The following is a 25,805-nucleotide window of genomic DNA, read 5'->3' on the forward strand; positions in this document are numbered from 1 at the left end:
GTGGGGGCTCTGGGCAGCAGTGAGGAGCCCACCCCTTGGCTGGAGCTCCTGCCTTGGTGAGGGGGCCAACCCACCGTCAAACAGTCATTCAGCGCGAGCCCATTGTGTGTGGGATGAACATTTCATTTAAAGAAGATGACATTTTTAAAAAGTAAACTCTTTTCATGGAGAGAGGAATTCATGACTTCTTATGCCTCCCATAAGATGACAACACATTTGGAAATTTTAAAAATTGCTTTAAAAAATGTCTCATTAAGACACAGTCAGACCTACTAGAGAATGGACTTGAGGACACGGGGAGGGGGGAGGGTAAGCTGTGACAAAGTGAGGGAGTGGCATGGACATATATACACTACCAAATGTAAAATAGATAGCTAGTGGGAAGCAGCCGCATAGCACAGGGAGATCAGCTCGGTGCTTTGTGACCACCTAGAGGGGTGGGATAGGGAGGGTGGGAGGGAGGGAGACGCAAGAGGGAAGAGATATGGGAACATATGTATATGTATAGCTGATTCACTTTGTTATAAAGCAGAAACCAACACACCATTGTAAAGCAATTATACTCCAATAAAGATGTTAAAAAAAAATGTCTCATTAAAAGACGTCACCAGGTAAAGGACTATGAAAGAGCAGACTGACCTTTTTTACATCCCTCACCAGCAAATGAAGTGTGTTTGGTGGACCCAGTCTCTGAAAGAGAAACATTCAGCCATATTAAATATGTTTTTCTGTTCAACTTTTGGAGTAAAATCCAACTCTACTTTATAGAATTAATGAAGTCCTGTGTCTTTTACAAGACAGGACTAGGACTGGTCATGGGTAAGAAGTATCCCACATGTTCAAAAATATGTTAAATACCTTTTATTGAATTATTTTAAAGAGCATCTTAGGATGTACTATATTTTCTTAACAGTTCATCAAGCTTCAGCAAGCAACCACCCAGGACCACTTGTGCTACTTAAAATTTTAGAATGGGGAAGGAAATGTACATTCTCAAAATTCACATGGTAATAATACAAGCCAAGAGGATTTCATCCAAACGCTTTCATTCTAATATCAGGAGCTCCTTGCTGTGCAAACTCAGTTTTCCATTTTTCACCGAAGCCTCATAAAACGTGGGAGTCCCCAGGGACAAATGACTGCTCACCCCGGGATCTTTTCACTCTGCTAATGACTCCGGGGGCTGGACTCTTTCTTTGTATAAACTTGTCCTCGTGCACCACCCCTGAGTTAATGCTACAGACAGGGGTGCTGGCTAGCATGGTGGCGGTGGGTGAAGATGGGACCATCCGCCCGGCCCGCGTGTCAGGTGAGAGCAGTGGTCCTTAAATGATGGGCCTCCCGCTGAAGCCGTGTTCTGATGAGGATGCTCCTCCAAGTGCATTCTTGCATCCCCAGGGCTAGCTCCCCTCCGCCCTCCCTCCTTCTGAACCACTCACGGTGTTATAAAGCTCTTCCAGCCTCGGGATGGTGAGAAAATGCTGCATGTTGACTCCATTTTCAATCAGGAGCTTCACAAAGTCCACTCGGTCTAAGACCAGCGCGTCCAACATGGCCTGCTCCAGAGCGTTCACCTGTGTGAGCCCAGGAGAGGGGCGTGAGTGCCTCAGGAGGGACAGGGACACTGGGCAGGGGACCCTGGAAGCCCTCGGAAAGCCTCTTCAGGCCCCCAGACCCAGAGCATCCTGAACAAGGCTCTCTTTACCTTTTGTCCTGAGTAAACATGCCCCATTGCCCCCTCCTTCCTTCTCAGTTTGCCCCTAGGTGTCCTATCAAAGCATCACAGATGGATACATTTAATACAAAGTGAAAAATGTTCAAAATGACAGCCAAACTGGTGCTGCTCTCTAGTTATCAGGTTTTTTAAAAAAATTAAAATAGAGTTGATTAGCTTTTCTTGTAATGTAAACATGAGAAGGAAATTCAAAATAAAACTGCAATCAGTGCTTGAGTCTCCAAGCTCGGATCTCCATATACAATGTTTTTCTGAGGTGGTAGACCGTAACATTTTATCTACTATTAGTTACCATTTGTGTCTCTACCCTTCAACAATGGTGGAACCTGCAGCGCTCAATGTAACGTGAGGTTTTGCTGGAGAGAATGTTTCCTTGACTGAGAACTACCCCCTGTGGGCATGCCGCGGGTCACCAGGGTGAGTGACCGCGATGATGCCATTCACAGGACACCGCAGAGGCCCAGTGCCCTGTCTTGCTGTGTCCTGACAGCAGCAAGGCCAGAACCACAGGTGGTGCGTGTCTCAGCCTCCCAGCCCAGCCAACTGCAGTTACCCATGCATCCCTATCACAGGCTCCACCTTTTGTCCCCGAGCTGCATTTATTCACTATTGATTTGTTTCCCGTGTTTCCACGCAACAAACATCCAAATGTCTGCAGGCGGAGAAAGGCACTGGTGGGCAAGGTGGCCCGGGCCTCCCCTGTGAGTGACTTCATTCTCCCCCAAAGCAGGACCGTTTGGCATTTGTGACATCCTGCCAGCCACTTGAAATACTGACACTGTCCCATCAATGCTTCATCACTGCCTCCTGGGCTCGGGGCCCCGGGTGGGGCTGCGGCAGAGGCAGCAAGAACTGCCCCCTTCCCTGGAGGAGGGTGACTGGCTCCAAGGTCCCCAGGAGCCTGGGAAACGGGAGCAGACACGTCCCACGTACCCAGTTCAGCAGCTCGAGCTTTCGGGGGTCAGTTTCTTCCTCCACCTCCTCTTTCACCTTCCCTTTCTTCTTGCCTTTTCCTTTTCCTCTGCCCCCCTTGGTGGTCGCTGTGGGTGGCTTCTTCTCCTTCTCCATGACCTTGCTATCCGTTGGGGGGGGCCAGGCTTCCCAGGGGCTGCAGTCCACAGCAGGCAGAGTTGGGAAAGGGATTAAAGCCGACCCATGTCCCAGGACAAGTGCACAGACCGCCCCACCCCTCTGCATGCACACGCTCACACACACACATAGGTACACATGCACCCACATACAGGTGCACACACAGATACACATGCACACACACTTGTGCAAACATAAGCACCCATGCACAGACATGCACGCAGGCACACATACTTGTGACTACACAAACGCACACACACTCAGCTGTTGCAGGCCTGGCTGCCTGATGGAGAAGCTCCTGATTTCGTGACCGTCTGTTACTTATATGCTTGACGAAGTGCACTCATGTACTTAAAGTGGCTGAAGTTTTGACTGAGCGTGTTTTTGCCCAAAGGAAAGGGTGCTGAGAGGTAAGTTTAAAGGCGCCAAAGAGAAGTGTCTGTGACAGCTGATGAAGACCAGAGAAGACAATTGTGAAGGGGTCAGGGCTTCCCTGGTGGTGCAGTGGTTAAGAACCCACCTGCCAATGCAGGGGACACGGGTTTGAGCCCTGGTCCGGGAAGATCCCACATGCCACGGAGCGACTAAGCCTGTGAGACACAACTACTGAGCCTGGGTGCCACAACTACTGAAGCCCGTGCGCCTAGAGCCCGTGCTCTGCATCAAAGAGAAGCCACTGCAATGAGAAGCCCGCACAACACAACGAAGAGTAGCCCCCGCTCGCCACGACGAGAGAAAGCCCATGCGCAGCAGTGAAGACCCAACGCAGCCAAAAATAAAAATAAAAAAAGAATTCTAGAAAGACTACAGAGTCATAGGCACATAGTTGATGGAGAACTTCAACTATTAAAGGAAGACCTGAGAGACCGTATACTTGATTGTGGGGGAGACAAAGAAGGACTTTTGGTTCCGGGTTGTGGTCTTGATCTCGTGTTTCCTGCTTTCCCTCTCTTCCCATGGAAATGACAGCAGGAAACAGAGGACTATGGAAAAGAAAAATTCATTTCAGGGAGAAGAGGCAGACCAGAGCCATTAAGATGTTTCTGGAAATGCTGTTGGGTAGTTAAAGCTGTGGTGAGGCCGCTGAAGCCCAGGATGAGTAATGTGGGGGTAATAGTGGAGGTGGGACCAGATTTCCAAAGAGGGAGAGTTAATGGTGGGTAGAAAGCATGGTGATTAGTAAAGGACTGTCTACAGAGCAGGAGACCGCCCATCCCCTCTCATATGTCACGCCCCCTCCCCAGTGGGTGGATGCAGAGCAACTCTAGTCCTGGGCTTCACCCCAGGCAGAACCTGGAAGAATGTCTGTTGAAGAACTGGGCGGGTCGTTGCACTGTTGGTGGGAATGTAAATTGATACAGCCACTGTGAAGAACAGTATGGAGGTTCCTTAAAAAACTAAAAATAGAACTACCATACGACCCAGCAGTCCTACTACTGGGCATATACCCTGAGTAAACCATAATTCAAAAAGAGTCATGTATCAAAATGTTCATTGCAGCTCTATTTACAATAGCCAGGAGATGGAAGCAACCTAAGTGTCCATCATCGGATGAATGGATAAAGAAGATGTGGCACATATATACAACGGAATATTACTCAGCCATAAAAAGAAACGAAATTGAGTTATTTGTAGTGAGGTGGATGGACCTAGAGTCTGTCATACACAGTGAAGTAAGTCAGAAAGAAAAAGACAAATACCGTATGCTAACACACATATATGGAATCTAAGAAAAAAAATGTCATGAAGAACCTAGGCATAAGACGGGAATAAAGACACAGACCTACTAGAGAATGGACTTGAGGATATGGGGAGGGGCAAGGGTAAGCTGTGACAAAATGAGAGAGTGGCATGGACATATATACACTACCAAACGTAAAATAGATAGCTAGTGGGAAGCAGCCGCATAGCACAGGGAGATCAGCTCGGTGCTTTGTGACCACCTAGAGGGGTGGGATAGGGAGGGTGGGAGGGAGACACAGAGGGAGGCGATATGGGGATATATGTATACGTATAGCTGATTCACTTTGTTATAAAGCAGAAGCTAACACACCATTGTAAAACAATTATACTCTAATAAAGATGTTAAAAAAAAAAAAGGCAGAGTCTGCATAGGGAGGTCCAGCGCCACACCAGCCTGCTCCAATCTGCAGAGAGCAAAGAAAAGCTGTTCAGTAGACAACCCCCTCCTAAATGGGGAACTCTTGGTCAGTCCTCCCAGTGAGGAGAAAAACCTATTTGTAAAATAGGCTCCTTATACTAATTATTCAGTCCCATCCCTCACTCTGAAATGGGGATAGGCAAGCAAGGATCTGCAACAGAAAAGGACAAAATGAACAACGGGAACAGCTGACCAGGGAGAAAATAGAGATAATTCAGGGAACAGGAGAGGACTTAAAAAAAATACAATTTGTATCCTCAGATATTGCATTCATGAGATGAAAACAGGCTGACATGAAAATGGAACCATCAGAAAACAAGAAAGCTTTCTCAGACATCAAAAATAGGATTGCCTGGGCTTCCCTGGTGGCGCAGTGGTTGACAGTCCACCTGCCGATGCAGGGGACACGGGTTCGTGCTCTGGTCCAGGAAGATCCCACATGCCGCGGAGCGGCTGGGCCTGTGAGCCATGGCCGCTGAGCCTGCGTGTCCGGAGACTGTGCTCCACAAGGCGAGAGGCCACAACAGTGAGAGGCCTGCATACCACAAAAAAAAAAAAAAAAAAAAAAGTAGGATTGCCTACATTTAAAAAAATAGCACAAAAAAATGCTAAGGAAAAAGTTGCGATTTCCAAAAACCTACAGCAAAATGATAGAGAGACAGAAATGATAAAATGGAGGATCAGCCCAAGGGGACCAACATTTGCTTAACTTATAAGAATTCCAGAGGAAGAGAAAGAGAGAAAATGAAGGCTGAAATACTCAAAGAAGCGGTAGAAGAAAATTTCACAGAGCTGGGGAAAGACTTGGGTCTTTATCATAAAGGGGCCTCTGACAGCCAAGCAGAATGAATGGCACATGAGTGGCCATATGAGTCCTTGAGTTTGCTGTCTCTGTACATTTCATTCTCATTTGTTTGAAATAGAACACATGTCCTTGTGAAATTTCTAAACACTGAAGATAAAGAGCAGACCTCAAACTACATCTGAGAGAAGACAGTGGTTCATCTTAATTGGAGGAGGATCACATGGCAACCATGAGCCTGGTGTGTGGCAGAGTGTTTTCAGACGTGTAAAGACAGAGAATGGTTATCTTCCCACACATGTTCATGAAAAAAATTACTTGAAGATCTACTGCAGCGAAATGAAAAAGAAATCTGAGAGAGAGGAAGACATGGAATGTGGGAAGAAATGAGCCTGTCTGACAACACACTGCAGGGGTGTCTGATGTGGTCAGCTGCACAGCAAACTTTGAGAGCATCCAGAGAAACACGAGGCTTTGAAAGATTCTACAAGAAGAAAGGGAATTGCACTCAGTGGACAGTAATAATTAAAAGAATAGATTGTCTTAATGATGTGAGGCATATGCTATGAAGAAAAAAGAGCATCAATTTGGAAATGCAAGGGAAAGCAAACATCTAGCTATTCAAATAAGTCATGGTCCAAATATGAAGGAAACTCAAAGGTCCCATAATTTTAAACAATGGATGGACTGTAGAAACCTTGATGCTTGTTGTATTTTCCCTTGTGTGGCCCAGGTGATTGACCCAGGGCTACCTTTCTTTCTCTTTGAGTTCAGCCATAATGTTAGGTTCAGCAGTGAACAATCTGTACAGAATCACAGTAATGTCTTCTGGTTTCTCCATTTTTAGAATCAACATAAAGACCTAGTATGCGGGGGGGGGGTGGGTGAAGTGGATGAAGATGGTGAAAAGATGCAAACACCCAGTTATACAATAAATGTCTTGGGATGCAATGTACAGCATGGTGACTACAGCTAATAATACTGTATTGTGTATTTGAAAGGTGCTAAGAGAGTAGATCTTAAAAGTTCTTATTACAAGAGAAAACACTGTAACTGTGTGTGGTGATGGATGTTCACTAGACTTATTGTAATGATCATTCCATAATTTATACAAATATCGAATCTTTACTTTGTACACCTGAAACTAATACATCATACGTCAATTATATCTCAATTAAAAAATATAAACAATGAGGACCTACTGTATAGCACAGGGAACGAGATTCAATATCTTATAATAAGCTTTAATGGATAAGAATCTGAAAATGATTATATACATAATAACTGAATTATACATGTGCTGTACACCTGAAACTAACACATTGTAAATCAACTATACTTCAATTTTTTTAAAAAGAAAAAATATGCATGTCTTAAATGAGAATTATATTAGACGTTTATTTGAAACTTGTCCCTCCTTTATTGAGGTTAAAAATATATCTGATCATAAATAAATAAATACCATAATGAGATACTACTACATATCACTAGAATAGTTAAAATTAAAAAAAAATCTCTCAATACCAAATATTGGCAAGGACATAGAGAAACTCTCCTTACACTGCTGGTGGGAAGTAAAATGCTACAGCTGCCTTGGAAAACAGACACGCAGTTTCTTAAAAAGGTAAACATACATTTTCCATCTACCCGGCAAATCCATTCCTAGCTATCGACTGAAGAGAAATGGAAACATACGTCCACATAAGACCTGCACATAAATGTACACAGCAACATAATTCATTGTTCTCAGTCAAGAACTGGAAGCAAATACCCAGTTAAAAAATAAAAATAAAAATCCAGGTAAAAAAATAGAAATAAAAAGGACCACTATGAAAATGTGATGATTAAAGAGTGAGACATAAACAGACCTGAGTGAGGATTACAGAACAACGTGTAAACATCAACCATCTCCATCATGTAGAAGATGAAGTTGACCCAAGTAGGAACATTGACGGTGTAGGGAAAGGAAGGTGATGTGTAGAGCCACTAATTTCCTCATTTTACAACGTGGGAGCCTAACGTTGATGAAGCAAGTTGATGGTTCAAAGCTATCATGATAACCAATAAGAGAATTAAACATACAGGCATCAAACACAGGAGGGGCAAAGCAGGCAGGGCAAGCGAGCTACTGCCTTCTCTTTCCAAGTGGAGAATTGAAAGACACATCTATACGTGATTAATCGAGAAAGTGATAAAACGTGTTACATCAACGAACCGAGGCCACCGTCAGGAAAACAGAACACAGGGACAGTTGAGTGCCTTTGGGAGGTGGGGTGTGAGGGCTCTGTTTTTCACGGTACACTCTGCTCTGTTATTTGCTTTTCAAACCATATTTATGTGTCCACTGGATAATAGAAAGCAAAAAACACTAAGCAACATGAAAAAGGAGGTTGGAGAATATTTAATGCCAACGTAAGAATGAAAAAATTAAATTATAAAACACATACGGTATTGCTGAATTTTTCTGTGGGGGGCAGTCATGAGTGATTGTTTCTTTCATCTTGCCTGTCTGTATTTTCTACGCTTTCTGGAAATTACTTATTGCTTTTGTAACAAAAAGACGGACAAAGGCCGTTGCTTCAGGCCAGGTAGGGCCTGTGTGTGTAGCCCGTTCCCTGGGTCAGGTCCTTTCTGTAATCTTGAAAGCCTGGCCCTCTCTGTGGCTGACTCAGGACGTCGTCCTCAGAAAGCTGCCACTCGAAAAGAAAAAAAGCAAACAAAAGCCGGGATCCCTCTTACTGAGTACCTGGTCCTCAGAAAGCTGCCACTCGAAAAGAAAAAAAGCAAACAAAAGCCGGGATCCTTCTTACTGAGTAGCTGGTCTCGGGAGCTCATGACAGAGCCCTTTTTTGCAATCCTTTCTGGAATCTGTCAGATTCTCTGCCACAGCAAGCTGCCTCATAACCATTCATGGAGCAATTCACTTTGCTCTCAAGTCCTTACCAAGAGTGTTAAAAACAGGAGATTCAAAAGGAATTAAAATATTTAAGGTGTTGTGCTATTCTTCTTAATTTGCGTAGTTCAGTAAACAACATGCACAAGCCACACCCCCCAACCCTGTATCTTATTCCTTTAATACACTCATCTGATTCCTTAAATTCTTCACGCTAATTAAATAAAGGGTGAGTGTGAAAAATGAAATGCCTTTTGCAGGGATATACCAGGCCGGTTTTGAGAAATATGGTTTTTAAAGTCCGACATGAATCCTCTAGATATTCCAAACTCCTTTTGAAGCAGCAGAGCCTGTTTTGCAAACAAAAATTTACCCTGAGTCCCAATCTACAAAACCCATCAAAGAAGCTGCTTTTTTAAAAAAATTAATTTTTAAAAATTGAAGTATAGTTGACTTACAATGTTAATTTCTGCTATACAGTTATAAATATATATATATATATATATATATACACACTCTTTTTCATATTCTTTTCCATTATGGTTTACCCCAGGATATTGAATATAGTTCCCCTTGCTTTACAGTAGGACCTTGTTGTCCATCCATTCTATATATAATAGTTTGCATCTGCTAATCCCAACCTCCCAATCCATCCCTCCCCCACACCCCTCCCCCTGGCAACCACAAGTCTGTAAAGAAGCTGCTTTGATTGAAGGAGTGGGAGGCTAAAAGCCGCTCATCACCCCACACACACCACACCACACCCACGTACAACCACACACACACACAGATCCCACGGACATACACCACATGCACGGTAAACCACAGCACAATCACACACCACACATCCACACACACATTTAACAACCTACACACGTGCTACACACAGATACACACACACAATACACCAAACCACACACACACACACACCACATCCCAAAGGCTATACGCAAAGGTCACACTCACAGAGTCCCCTAGGCCTCCGGGGTTTCATGGAACATAATTTGAAAAATTAATGCTTTCAATGCAATCATTGTATTTCATTTTAATGAGCTATTTTCTTTCTTCTTTTTCTTTAAAAGGGTAAAAACCCATGTTCACCAGCAATGATAAAATATTTAGTGCTCTTTCTTCAAGAGCACTGGTCTGAATCTGAAGTTAGTGCTAGGAGCTCTTCTTGCTGGTTCTTTGAAATGAAACAACATTTCCTAATAATCCTAAAGATTAGACATCGGGTCATCAGAAAGCCCAGATAACTTCCTGAGATCCACGACACAAGGGAGAACATATTAATGCATCCTCTGTACAAAGTCATGACAAATGGTATGAATTGAAAAACACTTAGTTTCACCGGCCAGCGGGGCCCAAAGACAAAGATCTGGCTCCGAGCTATGTCCACGCGGTTCCAAGCCAGCGCCAAGCTCAGCTGGTCCCGAGCCGATGCGTTTGTGCCTGGAAGGCAAGAGATGGGGCACTACTCACTCCATGCCTGGGTCACCTAGGGGTGACAGGGGCTGGGTGGGGAACATAGGCTTCCCCAGGCTGGCTCAGCATCAGCCTGGAAATAAGCATGGCTGCCTTTTCTCTGGCCCCTGAGGGATCACTCAGGCCCCAAAGCCGAGGAACAGCTCAGCACTACCAAGCAGCCAGCCTGATGGTGACCGCCCCGCCCCTTTCCTCCAGCCCCCTCCCCTTCCCAGTGGAGCAGAGAGGTGACCCCATGAGCAGCCAGGTGGCAGCTGTCGTTAGGAGTGGGCCGGGGAAACTGGACAGAGCACTGCGAGATGCAGGGATCGCAAATGAAAAATAATTTCACGCTTACCCTCTGTGAGTTCAAACCTGTAATGAGCTAGTTACAGACGGAAACTGGTTCTTGACTTCAGCCCATCATGGTCCATTGGCTCGCCAAGAAAAGTCCCCCTCCCAAGAAACCCATTTCGGGCCTGATCGTTTTACCACGGCTTTATCCTGAGATAATTTCTAGGCAGCCTGGCGGGCTCGGGGTTCCATCCCCAGCAGACACAGTTCCCGGCGGGAGGAGGGGGGAGGGGTTTCCCAGCCACAACCAGAGCTCCGGGGAGGCCAGCACGAAAGGACAGGAGTGGCTGTTTCCTGAGAGCTCACCTTTCAGCAGGGCGGTTAAAATTGCCATTTCGATGTCTTGCTGACCCTCGGAACCCATTCTAAACACAGTGACCTGAAAACAGATTAATCGTGAGAACACTGAGTAAAGCAAAGTGGAAAACAAGAGGGAGAATTGGGGAGTTGCTTAAAAAGGACCACAAACAAGATCTGGCGTGACAGATGAATGGATAAAGAAGATGTGGCACATGTATACAATGGAATATTACTCAGCCATAAAAAGAAATGAAATTGAGTTATTTGTAGTGAGGTGGATGGACCGAGAGTCTGTCATACAGAGTGAAGTCAGTCAGAAAGAGAAAAACAAATACCATATGCTAACACATATATATGGAATCTAAAAAATAATGGTTCTGATGAACCTAGGGGCAGGACAGGAATAAAGACACAGACATAGAGAATGGACTTGAGGACATGGGGAGGGGCAAGGATTAGCTGGGACGAAGTGAGACAGGAGCATTGACACATATACACTACCAAATGTAAAATAGACAGCTAGTGGGCAGCAGCTGCATAGCACAGGGAGATCAGCTCAGTGCTTTGTGATCACCGAGAGGGGTGGGATAGGGAAGGTGGGAGGGAGACGCAAGAGGGAGGGGATATGGGGATATGTGTATACATACAGCTGATTCACTTTGTTATACAGTAGAAACTAACACAACACTAAAGCAGTTATACTCCAATAAAGATGTTAAAATAAATGAATAACTAAATAAATAAAAAGGACCACGGAGTCTGACGCTAATGCAGCAATCCCGAGAGCGACATGATTTTACACCAGGTGCTTCTGATTCAGAAAGAACAGCATTGCTCGTCCTGATTTTGAATCCTTGCCTGGATCTTATTTTATTCTTTACCCCATCTGGAGCTGAGGGAGCTCATGCAGGATGTACATGTCAATATCTAAATGGCTATTGAAGATGACAAAGTCATCTCTACTCAGATTTGATATATCTGTAGGAAACTTGTAGATTTAGAATTTCAAAGAGGCTGTCTTCTGTGCAACAAGAGTGCCTCTTCCTTATAAGCGTAATTAAGGAGGCAAAGAGTGGGAGAAAATGAGTGTATTTGGTAGAATTTTGTAAGTACACCTGAAAGCATGGTATATGTCACTCCTTGATGCTTTGAATCTGATTGATATCATGAGCCTCAGAATTGTGGGATGTGGCCTGAAGTGCCCTGACATTTACAAGATCTGAAGCACCCATGTCCCTCTTCCGAAGAGAATCTGCCTATGCTTAGCCTGCTTCCCACACATGGACAGAATCACCAGTTGGGTCAGATCTGTAAAATGCCTCTTGGAAAAGGGTGAATGGAAATAGGAACTACTCCATCCTGCACACATGGGCAGAATTAGAAAGGAAACATAATTCTCTCTGTGGAGCACTTGGGAAGTCAACTCAAGACACTTACAAGTTCTTTCTTTTTCATGCACTCCATGATCATTGCAAAGAGCTGATGCGATTGTGTTTTGTTGTAATTAAATGTTTTCTGAATGGTAACTAGAAGCTGGTCTCTGAGGGAGTCATTGATTATCCTGTTCGAAGGAAACGGGAAAGAGAAGAACACAGGTGAAATCTGTACGTGAATAAATCAGACATCTCTATGCCCGTCTGGTACCTTTGATTTGAAACTTTATCATTGGAGGATATCCCAGGATAGCAGACCCAAAAGGACTATAGTCAAAAACTGTGTTCACACTTGTCCTAAATGCCAGGCTTGTTGAAAAACTTACAAGGGAAAATGCAGTTGGGAGAGAGCATTTTCCCTCCTGAGAAAGAATCCGTAAGAAACACCATGCTCCTCAGAGCTCCCTCACTTGCTGACCTTGGGAAGTGGGAGAGGAGGACTAGTAAGTCTTCCTTCTTTTACATTTTTGGAACAGCTAAATGGATCACGATTTCCTCTGGGCCTAACAAGAAGGCATTCAAAACCCCACCCTTTGTAACATATCAGAAATCTTACCCTCCTTCTTCAGAGTACTTGTGTGCAAAAGACAGGATGTCCGAGGCCCGGCCACTGCCGTCGCAGACCACCACGGGGACCGGAGGCTCTTCTCGGAGATACTCCAGGACCATGGAAACCACGTTCGGGCCCCCTTCCACCACCAGGCCCACGACGGGCACACCCTGCCCCAGTCCTGCAACACACACCACACCCACCTTCAGACCACGGTCATGGCCCCATCCGAGTGTTACTGACCAGGGTTCTTGGCCTTCCCCAATCAATAGAAATTGACCAGAAGCCAAACAAGAAATTCAGGCAAGGCTTTATTGGGGCCCCTGCTGCAGCGGTGCAGCGGCGGGGGAGAACAAACAACAGGTTCCCTTGCTTGCTTGCTCCCCGAGGGGGGGCAAGCTTGTTCCTTATATGGGGTGAGGGTAGGGGTGTGTCCATGGGTCAGGCCGGAGGGATGGTTTAGGTGTTTTGCCCACCCCTTAGGTGGTGTTGTGTGCGGGGGGCATGCGCAGCCCCCTGCTTTTGCTCCCGACCCCCTGTTTTTGCCCCAGGCTCTTCAAAAGTGGCCGTTGGCTTTTTTGGTCTCTTTGTATCTTTTAGGTCCAGAATTTGCCCCAACTGCCCACATGAAAGCAGTTATTTTCAGTCCCATACAGTTTCTTAGTATTTTGTTGCTCCTGGAGAGGTGTGTCCATGTGCAAGCATTGCAGCACTGCAGCAAAGGGTCCCAGGTCCCAGCCTGTCTCAAGAGCACTCACTCTAAATCCTGAAACATGGTGAAGAGGAAAACCTTTAGGCCTGGAAGTATGCTTATATGGAGTTAGTGTTCACCAGGAGACTTGAAGGAACTCAGGATGTGATGACTGTTTACATTCTTTTATTCAAACCCCATATTATAGCCTTACTGGAAGAAGCAGAGCCTTTAAATTACAAACTTTCCAAAACATGTGGTTCAACTCCATGTATCACTCAACTGGCTTACGGACTACTTCAAGGTGAGATGTGAGAAACACGGGAGGCTCTTCTTGTTAAAAGAATACCTCCCTGCTGCCTTGCCCCAGGTGAAGTTCCCACCCTGGATGGCTGTCCCTTCAAGAATGACACAGCGAAAGGTGTCTGGACCAGCGATAGGAGAACTCCGTTCAATGCCTGGCCTCACACGTATTAGCCTTATGACATGGGGCCAATCACCAGGCCACCCTGAAGAGCAGGGAACCATCCGTAAAAGGTGAATCACCACAGGGCCTCCTCTAGCTCCTAAAAGAGCAATAGATATAAAGTATAAGAAACTGTTCAGCTATCAAGGTCCTTGTCAACCTCAAGTGGTGTGTAAATATGCAGTGTCGTAGTAGGTGTTGATTCAGCCTCCAGGGGCTGGAATAGGCAGTGAGTTATCCAGGAGGGCAAATCTGTAGACCATCATTAGCCCACCAGTTAATACCTTGTACCCAGAGTCCTCCCTCTGTCTCTATGAGATGATAGGACTCTTTGGGAACACGGTAGGACAAGCTGACTTTTGGTGGCAGAACCCGAAGGGAAGCAGGAGGTGGCAAGAGCATCCCAAGAACCCAGGATTCCAGGGCAGGGGGAGATAGTGGGAGCGAAGGAGCAGCAGAGGCTGTTGCAGCAAACATAAAAATAAGACTTTTCTGATAGAAAAGGAAAACAAAGAAACAATGAACAGGCTGGGGAAACAGCATAAACAGGCCTGAAAGAGTTAAGTGATCTTGGTTATTTTTTTAGCTGTTACTACTAACAAACACTTGTAGCTAGACTTATCCTTCATAAAACTAATTACTCTCTGACTCCATGTGAATTGCACTCTGCACTTGGCATTTCTTCTCCCCCTACACTCCCTTGTAGCACTCTTCATTTCAGAAAGAAGATCATGGGCCAATAACTTCAGGGACACCAGACCTGGTTGCTGAGCTGCCTGACAACCACTTTGGCTGTAAATTTGCAGAAGAAAAGAAATGCAAGACCTTCATTACTTTGAGCCTTATCACCTACCCCGACCACAAGCCCTGGGCTATAAAACCTCTCCCTATTCCCCAGGAAGGGGGCACAGTTCTTGAGGCACTAGCCTGCTGGGTTTCCTCTTTGCCTGGCAAAGAATAAAGCTACTCTTTCAATTCTCCTCCAAAACTCTCTTTCCATATCTCATTTCGGGATTGGTGTACAGAGAGCCAATATTTTGGCATCAAGACAAATTTGCCTACTTCACAATTTTACCCCAAACTGGCTAAAACAGATTATATTCTGAGCATGTTTCACCAGGTGTCCGTTAGTTGTGATGGGAGTTATTTGATCAACATTAATAGATGGTGAATAGGAGATGTGTCCTTGGTCTCACAATTCTGAAGGCATTTGGATAAAATCTGCCAGCACAGTTAGGAGAAGGTCTAAGAACTTCAAGTGGGGAAATTCAGAGTTTCCGGTTTGCTTCCACGATGCATTTCTACAGTCAGGAGCTCTTAAATATTTTGAACAACTCTGCCATCTCCTACCAGAATAATCTCAGTTAGGTTCATTTCAGCAGCTATGCGTTGACGGTCTGCTTTGTGCCAGGCAGGCGCCTGGCCAAGAGATGCTGGAGAAACAGACCAAGATGACATGGACCCTGCCCTTGAGATTTCCAACCCCAGCAAGGCTTGACATTTGAGATCTTCGGGACTCCAGTGGCCAAATCACCTTCTTTTCTAGAAACAGAGGAGAACTGGTTCTTCGTGGTTTAGGTTGGACCCCTGAAACTCCGTGCCGTGGGAGGTGACAACTGAGCACCCCTTTGCTGTCCCTGCCCCACTCAGAACCCTAGGCAAAGGATGACAAAGGGAAGCCCACAGGTCACACGGCCAGGGGAGGCTGGTCGGTGTGAACGCGCACACGGCCAAGACAGCGAAAACGTGCGAACCATCAGCCAGGGAGCTGATACCCAGAAACCCACCACTTGTCATGGCAGACCGTCATTCTAACCACGTGGCAGTCTCACAGACCCTTTAATTATGCTTTAAAATGACCATTTCCCAGGCCTAGACTGTCTTTCGCAATCTTACCAGTAATGGTTACAACAAAATACTCTTTAAGATCATTCAGCAATTGCTTGACAGTAAGAATCACTGAGTTATGAACTCAGTGCCCCAAGAGGTGACACCAGTTATTTTAATTCTAACCAGTTGTTATGATCATTTCATCTGACTGAAGTCCATTCCTTTCTCTCTAGCTTGACCTCAGCATCCTCCTGGACCAGCATGGAGGGGGCGCTCTGTTGGGAGCAGCCAGCTCCTGCAGGCCTCTCCAGAGGCCTCCCCACCTGGCCCATCTCTGGTGAGAGACCCAGAGCTACTGAGATATTTAATTTAGTGAACTCAGAGCATGTAGTTGATAGAAGGAATCATACCAAGCCTTTGAGTGACAAATGTGTTTCCTGTTCAGACATTTAAAAAGTTTGGGATTAGCAGAGGCAAACCATTATCAATAGGATGGATAAACAACAAGGTCCTACAGTATAGCACAGGGAACTATTTTCGATATCCTGGAATAAAACATAATGGAAAGAATGTGAAAAAGAATATATATATGTATAACTCAGTCACTTTGCTGTACAGAAGAAATTAACACAGCATTCATTATAAATCAGCTATACTCCAATAAAATTTAAAAAACTAACTATAATCATTATAAGGAATGAAAACCACTGGCAACGTGGCGGGAGATGCCACCACCGTGAAAACGGCTGTGGGGCTGTTTCTCAGGTCCACCCTCCTCGTGAACTTGAGACAAAGCATCACAGCACAGCTCAGTGATTTGGTAGGTGGCTAAGGGAAAGGGTCTTGCTAAGTCATCTCCTGATGGTCACAGAAGAGTCAAGGTGAAGGCTCTAAATACCCTCGGGTGCTCTCTCTTCCAGCCTGGTTTTCAGGGCAGCAGTGGCAGCCCAGTGGCCGTGGCCAGAACTTACTTGTGTTGATCTTCTGCAGAGAGATGTGCTTCTCCAGCTGCCTTCTCAGCATCACCTCGGCACCATACTTGCCCAGGGTGCCATTGTCAGCCAGGATGAAGTGCGTGTGCGAGTTGTTGAGCACAGACAGCTTACTCAGGGGGTTGGACATAGTCTGGTACACCCGTGCCACCTGACGAAATGCACAACACAAGTCAGAGCTGCAAAACTTGGACGGTAAGACAGGGGAAGCAAGAATATATGGATGTGGAGCGACAGCTTCACCTAACTGTGCGCTTCAACCTACTCTCGCTTCCCTAGCCTCTCTATTGAAGGATTTTTTCTGTAAATTTTTATATCAAATTAGAAAAAATTATTTTAGATCATGACAACCCAACAGATCATGATGAACCAGCAAGTACACTCCCGGGCACTTATTGCAGAGAGAGGAAAACTTACATTAATACAAAATCCTGTACACAAAAGCTTATGGCAGCTTCATTTGCAGTAGCCAAAGTGGAAACAACCCAGATAGGCTTCAACAGATAAATGGTACATCCATACGGTGGGACCCCACTCAACAATAAAAAGGAGTAAACTACTGATACATGCCACCATTTGGATGGATCTCCAGAGAATTAAGTGGCAAGTAAAAAGCCAGCCCTCAAAGGTTACATACTGTACGATCCCATTTACATAACATTCTTGAAATGATACAACTGTAGGATGAAGGGCAGATGAGTGGCTCCCAGGGTTAAGGCAGGAGTGGAAGGAAGCAGGAGGGAATTGGGTATGGATATTGAAGGGCAACATGAAACAACAAGGTCTTACGGTATAGCACAGGGAAGTATATTCAGTGTCCTATGACAAACCATAATGGAAAAGAATATGAAAAAAAACAATGTGTGTGTATATATATATATATATATATACATATATATATATACACACACGTATACAATGTATATGTGTGTATATATATGCATATATATACATATATATGCATATATATATGCAACAGCAGAAATTAACACAACATTGTAAATCAACTATACTTCAATAAAAAAACGAATGAATGAAAAGGGCAACATGATGGCTCCTAGTAAATGTTCTGCATCTTGACTAGATTGATATCAATTATCCCGGTTTCGATCTTGTATGATAGTTTTGCAAGTTCTTACTTTTGGGGAAAGGATAAAGGCTATATGGGACCTTGCTTTATTATCTCCTACACCTGCAGGTGAAATCTACAATGATATTAAAACAAAGACTTTGATTTTTGAAAATTGCCCATTTCCGGGGAGAAAATACTTACATCCCTTCCAACCAGATCTTCTTTATTCTCCACGATGCCCCAGGGAGCAATTCCTATAGCACAAACCCGGCCTCTGGACTTGGAGGAGTGGTCTTTCAAGGCATCCCCCACGTGGCTGATGACACCTGTGAGAGGCCATAAGTCATATCTGTAGGCCCCTTACCTCCCATCAAACCACTATTCATGAACTTCAGGGACCCCAGCTCTGAACCACTCCATTTCCTACAGAACAGGGTTAAGACACTGAAAGTCTGAGCTCATAATAGCTAGTCATCCTGCATTAGCTCCTAGAAAAGGGAAAACAAAAACCAAAACCAAAGCAACTGTGCAGGAATTCTCTTTAAAAGTTTCCAAGTCCTAAGGATGGAAGTACGAGGGGTCTCTTTGGCAGGCCTTGGCTGCGTTCAGCTTAAGTTGAGAGTCAGATGGCCTGCCATGTTCCTCAACCTCTCTGGGCCTTGGTGTCCTCCCTCATGTGATCGGGAAAGGATTGTCAGGGGCCTCAGTGAAAATGAGGCTTGTACAGGGCTCACTTCAAGGAATGACACATAGTAGGTGCCAGAAATGTTGACCATTATCATGATCATACCGAAATAAAAAACGAGCTACCGAATAAAGATTTCATTCTGCCATAAATATTATCAGAATGCAGTATCTTCTGTTTTTTAATCATAATTATCCAAAAGCTCTTTGGGAACCACGATGAGCTCTGGGTTTGTACATTTGCAGCAAGGGATACAGCCTGCACTTACCTGTGCTGATGCCCCCAGTGAAGATCCAGGCCCCAGTGGTCACAGCAGCCTTGATCAGACCTTTCCCAAAGACCTGCTTCAGCTTGGGCTGCATCTCAAAGTTCTGGAGGCCTCCGTGCACGGATATTAAGAGCTTGGGGAGTTCCAGCTGCCAGTCTCTCACCATGAGATGAAGCAGTGAGTCAGGCTTCGTGTCATAGGAGACCCGGATATACTGCAAAAGAGGGTGTGACCCTCAACACTCGTTCTTCGATTTGACTCTTGTGCCACGGGGAACAAGGCTACTGTTCCTGTCCAAGCAACAGCCGCCTGGCTTTCTCTCCCATGGGGTTCTGGGGCCCTCTGTGGGAGTCTGTGGCCAAACGATGGAAGGGAACGCTGGAGGGTTCCCAGATATAGCAAATAAAAAAAATTCAAGTAAACTTGAACTTTATATGAACAATGAAAAATGTTTTAGTATAATTATGGTTCCTGCAATATTTGGGACGCATTTATACTAAAAATTCATCCGTTATTTATCTGAAATTCAAATATATCTGGGGGTCTTGTATTTTTCCTAGCAACCTTAATCTTTTTTTTTTTTTCATTGCCTTAGGATGATTTATTTTATCAAAGTTACCAGCTAATTTTCATGGTATCAGCACTTCTATAATGACAATAGTTAATACTGAGAGTAAAAGGAATCCTGAAAATTTCCAATAATGAAATATAGTAATATTAGCAAAGATTTATTTTAGTTATTTAATGAGTTCATCAAAAATTATGTGCAGTCACACACATGCATATATGCGCAAATGTCTCCAAATTAACAAATTTGTAGGAAATTTGTAGAAACAAATTTGTAGAAAATAAAACTGGAGTTTAAAGGAAACACATTTTACAATTTGAAAGCAAAGACCATTTATAGTTCTAAACAAAGTTTGAAACACTTCTTCAATGTGTCTAGCATTCTTAGGAACACAGAAATTACTCCTGTTTGATTTTATCTCTGGATACTTTTTGCTCTTTTGAAAATTCTAGGAAATATACCCGCCAGGTTTACAAAAAATTTAGAGCAACTTATGAACTTATGTACTTTTAGGTAAAGCTTCTTAATAATTAGTCATTGTTGGGCTATGTAAATCACAGGTAAATCACAGTTCAGAATTACCTGAAATTATATACACTTTATATGCAATCAAAAGTCAAACATGTTCCAAAATAGAATAAATGTTGTTCACCTTATCCAATGGCAACCCTAATCTTGAAGGCATCAATTCCAAAGCTGGAAAGATACACGCACCCCAAAGTTCATTGCAGCACTATTTACAGTAGCCAAGACATGGAAACAACCTGTCTGCTGTGAACAGATGAATGGATAAAGAAGATGTGGTACACACACACACACACACACACATGCATATACATACATGGAATATTACTCAGCCATAAAAAAGAATGAAAAAATGCCATTTGCAGCAACATGGATGGACCTAGAGATTGTCATACTGCGTGAAGTAAGTCAGACAGAGAAGGACAAATATCATATGACATCACTTATATGTGGAATCTAAAAAAAATGGTACAAATGAACTTATTTACAGAAATAGAGTCACAGGTGTAGAAAACAAACTTATAGCTACCGGGGGGAAAGGCGAGGGAGGGATAAATTGGAAGACTGGGATTTACATACACACACTACTATATAAAAAATAGATAACTACTGATAATAAGGACCTACTGTATAGCACAGGGAACTCTACTCAACGCTCTGTAATGACTATATGGGAAAAGAATCTAAAAAAGAGTGGATATATGTCTATGTATAACTGATTCACTTTTCTGTACAGCAGAAACTAACACAACACTGTAAATCAACTATACTCCAATAAAAATTTTTTTAAAAAAATTCCATAGCTGGCTCAGCTACATTGTGGCTCCAGAGGTTGGCCAGGACGATGAGGAGGGAGTGGGTGCTGGGAATGGGGATCAATGGACAACCTCGGGGCTGGACCTTCCCCTCAAGGTGAAGAAGAGGTTAATGAGCAGATGCCTTGGCCCCTGTGAACAGCCTCTTTGTGTCCAGGCCAGTAGGCAGGGTGCCCTTCCAGAAGACCTTATGTTGTGGTCTTTGGAACACAACTGAATTTTATTTGAACAATGATGTTGGGCTGGTGAAATAGAATGAAATTGCAAAAATGGTCTCACTGGGCACGTGAGAGCATTATTCAGAATGAGCTGAAAGGGATCACAGTGCTGACGCCTCCCCTCTTGGCAGGGCTCATCAGAAAGGCAGAGGGCATTCCCTGTTTACATGCAAATGTGAAAGGCCTCCGTCTTCTTGGGCCAGCTCAATGCAAGCCCAGAGAGGCTGTGTGTGGACTTCAGAGGGAAATATTTCCAGAAACTCCTAACCCATGTAAGGGGGGTGGTAAATGTCCACTGTGAGAAAAAACAAAACAAAGCCCCAAACAACCCTAAAGAACAAATAACATAATTCGTCTCTCATCACTGGAGATGGTGTGGTATCTTTGTAGAGTGGGGCTGGACTGTGTTGTATGAATTCACAATCTTGGTACAGATTTAAAGGATACTGCATGCTCTTTATCACAGTGCCCAGTTTCCAAATCTCATGGCTAAAAACTTGAGTGTGTGGATATATTTCCTGTCTTTGCATTGAAAACTCTAGGAAGATAGAGTCACACCCCTGAAAGAAGACTCAGGTGTCTACAGTCCGGGAGGCTGGGAGGCTGGGCCTCTGATGGAAGCTGCGGCTCAGTGGCATCCCTTCCCAAGGCCCCTCTTACCATGGCTTTATTGGAGTATCCACCACCCTGGAATTCGAGAATCCCGTAGGAATCTGTTGGGTAGCTCTGGGTGTGTTTGCCAACAGACCATTTTTCGGGCTGAGTCTCCACCTGCTTGTTCTCCTCTCCATTTTTGCTGGCTGTTACACTCGGCAGAGGGGGGATATGCTGGGTGGTGAGCTGGCCACAGCAACACCTGAAAACAAAGGCAAAGCTCAGTCTTTCTATAACATTTTCCTCCTTAAGATGAGTTAACCTGAACAGAAGCAGACTAACACCTTCCTTATCCAGCTTTACTGGAGACAGAAATGCCCCTTACGATGTCCTTTTCCAGATAATCAATGCATATCTATTTCCATACCAGAAAAGTATAAATACCAGACTATTCTAAACACATTGGATGGTTGCCCTTCCCTATTGAACACATTTTTAGTCTTTCTGGTGTCCTGACAACATGACTATGGCCATCAATCACTGAATGTTCTGTGACAAAGGACAATCACGCTCCCCCACGCAGAGTTGACCTGCAATGATTTTTCAATATTATTGAATTATTCTGTTGCTAGAGAAATGTAAAATATTTCTCTACACAAGTAACATTGAAAGTATATTTACTTCAGTTTTAGTCAGAAACTGGCTGAGGTAGAATGCAGGGCCTAAGCATTTTAAAGCCTAGTTATTCAGAAGCCAGGTAGGGGCTAAATCCACTTCAGTTTTAGTCAGAAACTGGGTGAGGCAGAATCCAGGGCCTAAGCATTTTAAAGCCTAGTTATTCAGAAGAGGGCGGCTTCCGGGAAGATGGCGGCAGGGTAAGACGCGGAGATCACCTTCCTCCCCACAGATACTCCAGAAATACATCTACACGTGGAACAACTCCTACAGAACACCTACTGAATGCTGGCGGAAGACCTCAGACCTCCCAAAAGGCAAGAAACCCCCCACGTACCTGGGTAGGGCAAAAGAAAAAAGAATAAACAGGGACAAAAGGTTAGGGACAGGACCTGCACCAGTGGGAGGGAGCTGTGAAGGAGGAAAAGTGTCCACACACTAGGAAGCCCCTTCGCGGGCGGAGACTGCGGGTGGCGGAGGGTGAAAACTTCGGTGCCGCGGAGGAGAGCGCAGCAACAGGGGTGCGGAGGACAAAGCAGGGAGATTCCCGCACAGAGGAGCGGTGCCGACCAGCACTCACCAGCCGGAGAAGCTTGTCCGCTCACCCACCGGGGCGGGCGGGGCTGGGAGTTGAGGCTCGGGCTTCGGTCGGAGCGCAGGGAGAGGACTGGGGTTGGCGGCGTGAACACAGCCTGAAGGGGGTTAGTGCACCACGGCGGGCCGGGAGGGAGTCCGGGGAAAAGTCTGGACCTGGCGAAGAGGCAAGAGACTTTTTCTTCCCTCTTTGTTTCCTGGTGCGCGAGGAGAGGGGATTAAGAGCGCTGCTTGAAGGAGCTCCAGAGACAGGCGCGAGCCGCGGCTAAAACCGCGGACCCCAGAGACAGGCATGAGACGCTAAGGCTGCTGCTGCCGCCACCAAGAAGCCTGTGTGTGAGCACAGGTCACTATCCACACCCCGCTTCCGGGGAGCCTGTGCAGCCCGCCACTGCCAGGGTCCCGGGATCCAGGGACAACTCCCCCGGAAGAACGCACGGCGTGCCTCAGGCTGGTGCAACGTCACGCGCACTGCGTGCCCCTCCCTCCCCCCCCAGGCCTGAGTGAGCCAGAGCCGCCGAATCAGCGGCTCCTTTAACCTCGTCCTGTCTGAGCGAAGAACAGACGCCCTCCAGAGACCTACACGCAGAGGCGGGGCCAAATCCAAAGCTGAGGCCCTGGGAGCTGCGAGAACAAAGAAGAGAAAGGGAAATCTCTCCCAGCAGCCTCAGAAGCAGCGGATTAAAGCTCCACAATCAACTTGATGTACCCTGCATCTGTGGAATACATGAATAGACAGCGAATCATCCCAAATTGAGGAGGTGGACTTTGAGAGCAAGATTTATTATTTTTTCCTCTTTTCCTCTTTTTGTGAGTGTGTATGTGTATGCTTTTGTGTGAGATTATGTCTATATAGCTTTGCTTCCACCATTTGTCCTAGGGTTCTATCTATCTGTTTTTTTTTCTTAATTATCTTTTAATTTTAATAACTTTATTATATTTTATCTTACTTTATTTTACTTTATCTTCTTTCTTTATTTCTTTCCTTCCTTCCTTCCCTCCTTCCTTCCTTCCTTCCTCCCTCCCTCCCTCCCTCCTTTCTTTCTTTCTTTCTACTTCTACTAATTCTTTCTTTCTACTATTTCTCCCTTTTATTCTGAGCCGTGTGGATGAAAGGCCCTTGGTGCTGCAGTCAGGAGTCAGTGCTGTGCCTCTGAGGTGGGAGAGCCAACTTCCGGACACTGGTCAACAAGAGACCTCCCAGCTCCACATAATATCAAACGGTGAAAATCTCCCAGAGACCTCCATCTCAACACCAGCACCCAGCTTCACTCAACGAACAGCAAGCTACAGTGCTGGACATCCTATGCCAAACAACTAGCAAGACAGGAACACAACCCCACCCATTAGCAGAGAGGCTGCCTAAAATCATAATAAGTCCACAGACACCCCAAAACACACCACCAGACATGGACCTGCCCACCAGAAAGGCAAGATCCAGCCTCATCCACAAGAACACAGGCACTAGTTCCCTCCACCAGGAAGCCTACACAACCCACTGAACCAACCTTAGCCACTGGGGACAGACACCAAAAACAATGGGAACTACGAACCTGCAGCCTGCAAAAAGGAGACCCCAAACACAGTAAGTTAAGCAAAATGAGAAGACAGAAAAACACACAGCAGATGAAGGAGCAAGATAAAAACCCACCAGACCTAACAAATGAAGAGGAAATAGGCAGTCTACCTGAAAAAGAATTCAGAATAATGATAGTAAAGATGATCCAAAATCGTGGAAATAGAATGGACAAAATGCAAGAAACATTTAACAAGGACCTAGAAGAACTAAAGATGAAACAAACAACAATGAACAACATAATAAATGAAATTAAAAATACTCTAGATGGGATCAATAGCCGAATAACTGAGGCAGGAGAACGGATAACTGACCTGGAAGATAAAATAGTGGAAATAACTACTGCAGAGCAGAATAAAGAAAAAAGAATGAAAAGAACTGAGGACAGTCTCAGAGACCTCTGGGACAACATTAAATGCACCAACATTCGAATTATAGGGGTTCCAGAAGAAGAAGAGAAAAGGAAAGGGGCTGAGAAAATATTTGAAGAGATTATTGTTGAAAACTTCCCTAATATGGGAAAGGAAATAGTTAATCAAGTCCAGGAAGCACAGAGAGTCCCATACAGGATAAATCCAAGGAGAAATACGCCAAGACACATTAATCAAACTGTCAAAAATTAAATACAAAGAAAACATATTAAAAGCAGCAAGGGAAAAACAACAAATAACAAACAAGGGAATCCCCATAAGGTTAACAGCTGATCTTTCAGCAAAAACTCTGCAAGCCAGAAGGGACTGGCAGGACATATTTAAAGTGATGAAGGAGAAAAACCTGCAACCAAGATTACTCTACCCAGCAAGGATCTCATTCAGATTTGATGGAGCAATTAAAACCTTTACAGACAAGCAAAAGCTGAGAGAGTTCAACACCACCAAACCAGCTTTACAACAAATGTTAAAGGAACTTCCCTAGGCAAGAAACACAAGAGAAGGAAAAGACCTACAATAACGAACCCAAAACAATTAAGAAAATGGGAATAGGAACATACATATCGATAATTACCTTAAATGTAAATGGACTAAATGCTCCCACCAAAAGACACAGATTGGCTGAATGGATACAAAAACAAGACCCATATATTTGCTGTCTACAAGAGACCCACTTCAGACCTAGAGACACGTACAGACTGAAAGTAAGGGGATGGAAAAAGGTATTTCATGCAAATTGAAACCAAAAGAAAGCTGGAGTAGCAATTCTCATATCAGACAAAGTAGACTTTAAAATAAAGACTATTAGAAGAGACAAAGAAGGACACTACATAATGATTAAGGGATCAATCCAAGAAGAAGATATAACAATTGTAAATATTTATGCACCCAGCATAGGAGCCCCTCAATACATAAGGCAAATACTAACAGCCATAAAAGGGGAAATCGACAGTAACACATTCATAGTAGGGGACTTGAACACCCCACTTTCACCAATGGACAGATCATCCAAAATGAAAATAAG

At 44.6% G+C, this 25,805-nt stretch overlaps 1 protein-coding gene across 1 annotated transcript in view; it reads right to left on the reverse strand.

The window, feature by feature from the left end:
* TRPM1 (transient receptor potential cation channel subfamily M member 1) overlaps positions 1 to 25,805 on the reverse strand; it is an 81,654-nt gene that overhangs the window by 49,467 nt on the left and 6,382 nt on the right. Inside the window, exons 2-13 of the mRNA XM_029237934.1 lie at positions 21,572 to 21,767; positions 18,786 to 18,999; positions 18,034 to 18,158; positions 16,740 to 16,911; positions 12,788 to 12,962; positions 12,236 to 12,359; positions 10,805 to 10,877; positions 10,032 to 10,132; positions 9,614 to 9,623; positions 2,669 to 2,832; positions 1,440 to 1,574; positions 640 to 690 (exon numbers count right to left, since the gene is read on the reverse strand). Of these exons, the coding sequence (XP_029093767.1) occupies positions 640 to 690; positions 1,440 to 1,574; positions 2,669 to 2,832; positions 9,614 to 9,623; positions 10,032 to 10,132; positions 10,805 to 10,877; positions 12,236 to 12,359; positions 12,788 to 12,962; positions 16,740 to 16,911; positions 18,034 to 18,158; positions 18,786 to 18,999; positions 21,572 to 21,767 (1,540 nt within the window). The remainder of the gene's footprint in view (positions 1 to 639; positions 691 to 1,439; positions 1,575 to 2,668; positions 2,833 to 9,613; positions 9,624 to 10,031; positions 10,133 to 10,804; positions 10,878 to 12,235; positions 12,360 to 12,787; positions 12,963 to 16,739; positions 16,912 to 18,033; positions 18,159 to 18,785; positions 19,000 to 21,571; positions 21,768 to 25,805) is intronic.

Source organism: Monodon monoceros, unplaced genomic scaffold (assembly GCF_005190385.1).
Source record: "Monodon monoceros isolate NGI ecotype Baffin Bay Population unplaced genomic scaffold, NGI_Narwhal_1 Super_Scaffold_21, whole genome shotgun sequence".
Classification (NCBI taxonomy): Eukaryota; Metazoa; Chordata; class Mammalia; order Artiodactyla; family Monodontidae; genus Monodon; species Monodon monoceros.